Source organism: Chelonoidis abingdonii, chromosome 17 (assembly GCF_003597395.2).
Source record: "Chelonoidis abingdonii isolate Lonesome George chromosome 17, CheloAbing_2.0, whole genome shotgun sequence".
NCBI classification, from domain to species: Eukaryota; Metazoa; Chordata; order Testudines; family Testudinidae; genus Chelonoidis; species Chelonoidis abingdonii.
The window spans coordinates 15,879,354-15,884,743 of record NC_133785.1 but is presented as its reverse complement, the minus strand read 5'-3'; the positions used below and the strand labels follow the sequence as shown (position 1 = coordinate 15,884,743).

The 5,390-nt window shown below is 34.3% G+C and overlaps 1 protein-coding gene across 1 annotated transcript; it reads left to right on the top strand.

Annotated features, from left to right (window-relative positions):
* Positions 1–1,892: 1,892 nt before the first annotated feature.
* Positions 1,893–4,266, top strand: HESX1 (HESX homeobox 1). The gene is made up of 4 exons (XM_075073192.1): positions 1,893–2,085; positions 2,309–2,514; positions 2,853–2,954; positions 4,152–4,266. Exons 1-4 carry the CDS (start codon positions 1,893–1,895, stop codon positions 4,248–4,250), a joined length of 600 nt encoding a protein of 199 aa, XP_074929293.1. The 3' UTR covers positions 4,251–4,266.
* The last annotated feature ends 1,124 nt before the right edge of the window (positions 4,267–5,390 follow it).

Sequence of the window (5,390 nt, the reverse complement as noted above, 5' to 3'; positions counted from 1 at the left end):
TCTATTCTTCATAACCTAGTGTATTAGGTACACTATCTTGCATCTTTATTTTAATATTTTAATTTTTATGAAACCTTCATCACATGCTTTTGTGACTCAATATAGATAGCTGTCTCATCAGCTCCTATCTCTCAAGGTTAGCAGGGTCTGGCTAGGTCAGTCCTTGGATAGGTGAGACCTTCATTTAATAGATAATGTGGTCAATGGTGTTGGAAATCATGATTCAGTACGTGGGAACTCAGTACCTTAAGTTATTACTGAAGCAATACCTTATCATGGTGTTAGGGGGTGCTATGCTTCAATAGCTGCTGTCTTACAGGAATGACATTGCCAAGAGCAACAGGATGAATATATTGTTCATGAATGATCTTTTCAGATACACTCATCATTTCAAGCATATCATATAGATCTTTAATTTCCCAGAATTTCATGGTCTCCTTAACTGTATCAGAATAACAGTTGCATGCTTCCATATGGTAGGTATTTATTTGAGCAAAATTGTGGAAATAGATTTATATCCAACTATATGTTTATACAGGAAGGTGACAGAGCAGGGATAAATGCCAACAAGAGGTCCTGATTCTGCCCTTGAATGCACACAGCTCCAGTTGGTGATCTACCTGTGTGCATCAGAGGTCAGAACTTGATTGAAAGGTTGCAAACTCTGAATCCTCCTACACTTACATTTAAAATTCTATTTAATTTTTGCAGCTTTTTTCAAATAAAGTTTTAGAATAAGAAAAAACAAGGAAATATGTAGAGAGATGGTCCAGAACCAAAACCTTGATCCAAATACCCCTAAGCTTTGACGGTGTTTGAGACTTGAACGTGAATCCAGATATGAATTTTATATGTCACCTTCGTTATAATGGGCCAGATCACAACTCTGGCTTCAAACAACTGTGAATTTTGTAAAAATGCTTGAACTCCTCTCCAATTCTCTATTTTTTGTTATTTTAAATATTACCACTGATGACTGAAGTAAACACCCATTGGTTAAAAACAAATAAACAAGAGATTACGATGAAAGGTTGGTAGAAAAAAGTGTTCTGACTTTAATCAAGAAATTAAAATACAGTGATTCCATTACTTTTAAAATGTTTTATACAGATGTTTTAAAGAATGTTTTGAGATTTTCACATTGCTATCTTTTGAGAAAGCTGCACCAAAATTATTTTAATAGGAAAATGAAGCAAGTGAATCCGTGAATTATTTATTTAAATACTTGGTGCAACTGTTCCTGTTAACTAATCCAGGCACTTGGAAGGCAATTACACTGAGCTTTGACAACATTGCCAACCCACTGCAGTGTGCCTTGTGCCAAACACTATTGTTGTTTTATTGACCACGTTCACCATTACGTATGCATATGAAAAAACAGAGGCATTTTCATCAGGATTACCCTAATAGCATTAAGAGATTATTTTTAAAATTTCCTTGGAAGAAAATTCACTTAAATGAGATTACTTATTACTTGACTGGTTTCCTATCATGCTGCTATGTTTAGGTAAGTGGAGTTCATGAGACTATAAATTTTTTTTTAAACTGATTTTATACATTAATGATTTCAAATAAAAGGGAAGTACCATATTTGTGCATAGCTTCTTTTGAGAAAGTTAAGTCGATGTTCTGGTTAGGAGAGATAACACTTTTTGTCCCTCTTGGTGGCCCCCCTAGTGTCGTCATTAGTTGCTAATTACTTGCAAACAAATAAACAATTAACTCCTCGTGCCTCTTGGTGGGAGAGTCTTCATTGACATGCAAAAATTTCTAATAAAAGATTTTAATTAATGACGTTGCAAATCCAACCTCCTTGCCAACACACTTATAAGGAGGACCTGCAAGAAAATGCAAGTACAATTCATGTTGTGCATAGGACTTAAGGTGAAAGAATGGCAAGTACATCATTATGTGCTTCTGATACAGCAGTGTGTCAAAATCTTCAGAAAGTATCCAGTTTTGTGGAAACTAAAACCACACATTGCTCATTTTCCATTGAAAGCATTTTGGGATTAGAACAGAAAAAAGATGTCATTCCAGCTGCGAAACCTCACAGACCATGGATGGATACATGCAACAATTTAGGTATGTCATCAGCTTCATTTTTCTATTGTCTTAACTTTTTACCCTATGTTAAGTTTTGTGCATTATCAAGGATATGTTTCCATAAGCACCTCAGTACAATTAGGCATATACTTAAAACATTAGATTATTACTTATTTTGTTACAGGCTTGCATTTAAATATAACAGTCTCATTCAAAAATTGGAAAATACAGATCTATGAATTTAAATTCTATATTTTTATGTTTTTAGGAGAAGACACTAGTCAGTGTCTGCAGACCCCTGTCATTTCCTGTAAAGGGACATTATTTCATGTTAACAGTTACCCGATGCTGGAGGAAAGAGTTTTGAAATGTGAAAAATATTTTTCAGCCACTGAACGGCTATCTTACAAAAGGGAACTCAGCTGGTACAGGGGTAGGAGACCAAGAACTGCTTTCACTAGAAACCAGGTAGGGGTTCAGTTACCTATTTATAAATAAAGTAATGTATGTTTTGCTATATTCATTTGTTGAGTAAAATGCATTCAACAATAGGAAGCATGTAATGATTAGTTGATAAAATATTGTATACCTAGTGCATAAAGAGACAGAGATGTACATATGCGGTTAAGGACTGATGTCAATCTAGAGTAATTTCACTAATTTAATTTGATTTACGCTGGTATAAATAAGATTGGAGTCTGGCCCAAAAAATTGTTGGGAAAGTCTTTTACTTGAACTGACTTTCTCTGTTTCCTACTATGTAAAATTTTAAATTGTTTAATGGATTGTTTGCTTATTCTCCTCAGATTGAAGTGCTGGAAAATGTTTTTAGAGTGAACCGCTATCCTGGCATTGATGTTAGAGAAGAACTAGCTCACAAACTAGATTTAGATGAAGACAGGATCCAGGTAACTTAATTTATATATATATAATATATATATAAGTCTGTGATCACATGACATCTGCTCAACAATGATATAAGTGCATGGATGGGATAACCATCTGAAAGTTGCATTTATTCTTAATGATCCTTAGTCTTTAGTGTATTATTAGATAGGTACTATATTGGCAGTAATTTGTAGTGGGAAACCAGTGAAATTTCTCCTCCCTCTCAGTCTCCCCTTCTCTCTGGCACTGATATGACATTCATCGCTGTAATACCTCAGTGTCATCCTCCTTGACCATCACAAAGCTCTCCCCCTACTGAACACTCAGATTGAAATCCAGGTCCCATTGAAATAAATGGGGAATTTTGTCATTGACTTCAGTGGGGCCAGGATTTCATTCTCCAATCCCAAGTTTGAAAACCCTTTCTACAATGGGTTTAGAACCATGTTTGAAAACTAAATAAATACAGTTAAGCAAATGGATAAATACATTTCAAGCAGGGTTTGGCTAGCCAATTTAAACAAGACAAAACTGTTTTAAAGTCACATTTGATACTCTGTCTCATTTGGTTCAAAGCTCAGTGTACATAGGGATTTTAAGGTCTGACCCAAAGCCCATAAAAGTCAGTAAAAAGCCTCCCACATACTTCTTTGGACTTTGGATCAGCCCCTTAATGTTCACTAAGGGTTTGATCAACTTCCATTGAAGTCAGTTGGAGGCTTTTATGAAAAAGTTGGATCAGGCCATACTGACTAATACTGCAAGAGTTTAAGCACTTCTGGAAGTTATTGAGCATCCTGAACTTCCACTGACTCCTCTGGGAGTTCAGGATGCTCAGCATCTTCCTGGATCAAGCCCTGAGCGTCCAGACCTGTTCCATTGAAGTCGATGAAAGTTTTTCTGTTAACTTCAGTGGGAACAAAGCAGGTCCTTACCTTCCAATTCAGCTAGGAAATGCATCAGGTCCTTTGTCTATAATTTTCTCTGCCTTACATTATTATTTATTAAAATTATTACAGCTCACCATATACCTTCATCTGTAGCTTTGAAACTTCCAAGCTGCTTCAGCTTCCAAATTATAAGAATTTCACAAATTTTACTACTGTATGGTTGTACTGATATTCTTTATTAATGTCAAACCTGGCCTGCGTACAATGTTGCTTTTAAAAGGAAAAATTACCCATTTCTAAGAAATGTGCATTTTATTTCAATTTTAGATCTGGTTCCAGAATCGCCGTGCAAAGCTGAAAAGATCCCACAGAGAATCTCAGTTTATAATGGTGAAAAACACTTTAACCTCCAACTTGCTGGAATAGGAAGAAACCAGCTAGTTCACCATTATTCTACCACAGTAGAACATGAAGAATTATTGGAACTTCATAATTTGCATTATTAAGCAATGCTAATGTCATATTTGTACTTTGATATTTGCATCTACTTTTGAAAGATTATCATAATTTTCATTAGAATAAACTGTAAATACTTCATTATGACGTGCCTCATATTATAATTGCACTTTTTGTTAAAAAAAAAGTTTTCCATATATTTTAATAAATATTTTCAAAAACATGTAAGGTATTTTTGCAAATAACAAACTATGATCCACTAGATCCTGATCTGATGTAAATCTGAATAATTTACTTGAAGACAATGGAGCTACACCAGTTTATACCAGCTGAGGATTTGGTCCTGTGTGGTTACTGATTTCAGAAAATTCAGCAGGAATACATGAAAAAAATGACCGATTCTTTTGTTTTGTTTTGTTTTTGTTTAACAAAGCTTCAAATATTTTAAAGGTAGAAGTGAAACATCATTTAAAGTACACAATTATACAAAAATGCTACTGCTGTTACAGCAAATTTAGCTTAGAGATTTTACTGGAATTAAATAGCTTTTCAGTGTTTGCAATATAGAGTTGAAATTTTAAAAAATGATATGAGACGTGCTAGCTATTTATAAATGGAAAAACCTAGAGAACAGTAACAATGTGGTATTCATCTAATTTATATTGTAGCTAAACCAATTAAACTGAAAACCGGTTTAAAATGTCATTCTTATGGACTTTATATTTTCTCATGTTTTAATTACTGTAAATTAAGCTAATATTTGCCTAGTTAATATTGCCAGCTTAACTATGTCCCATCCAAATGGTTTTATCAGTATTAATGATCCAGTCCTGTGAAGTACTGAGTGCCCCCAGTAACTCATGAGAAAATTCAGCACCTCACAGGATCAAATCCATTTGAGATTAGATATATTGTTTCCTTGTTTATTCATTCTCATATCCAATAATACTATGAAACATTTTCCATGAAGTTTATAGTGGTAAATATTTTTATCAGCTGATATATGAAAACCAAGCATCCTGACATTTGATATTGAATTAACCCAAAGATGCAGGGGTAATTTCTCTCCTTCCCAACATACAGGATCTATTCCACAGCTTAACCCTGTTC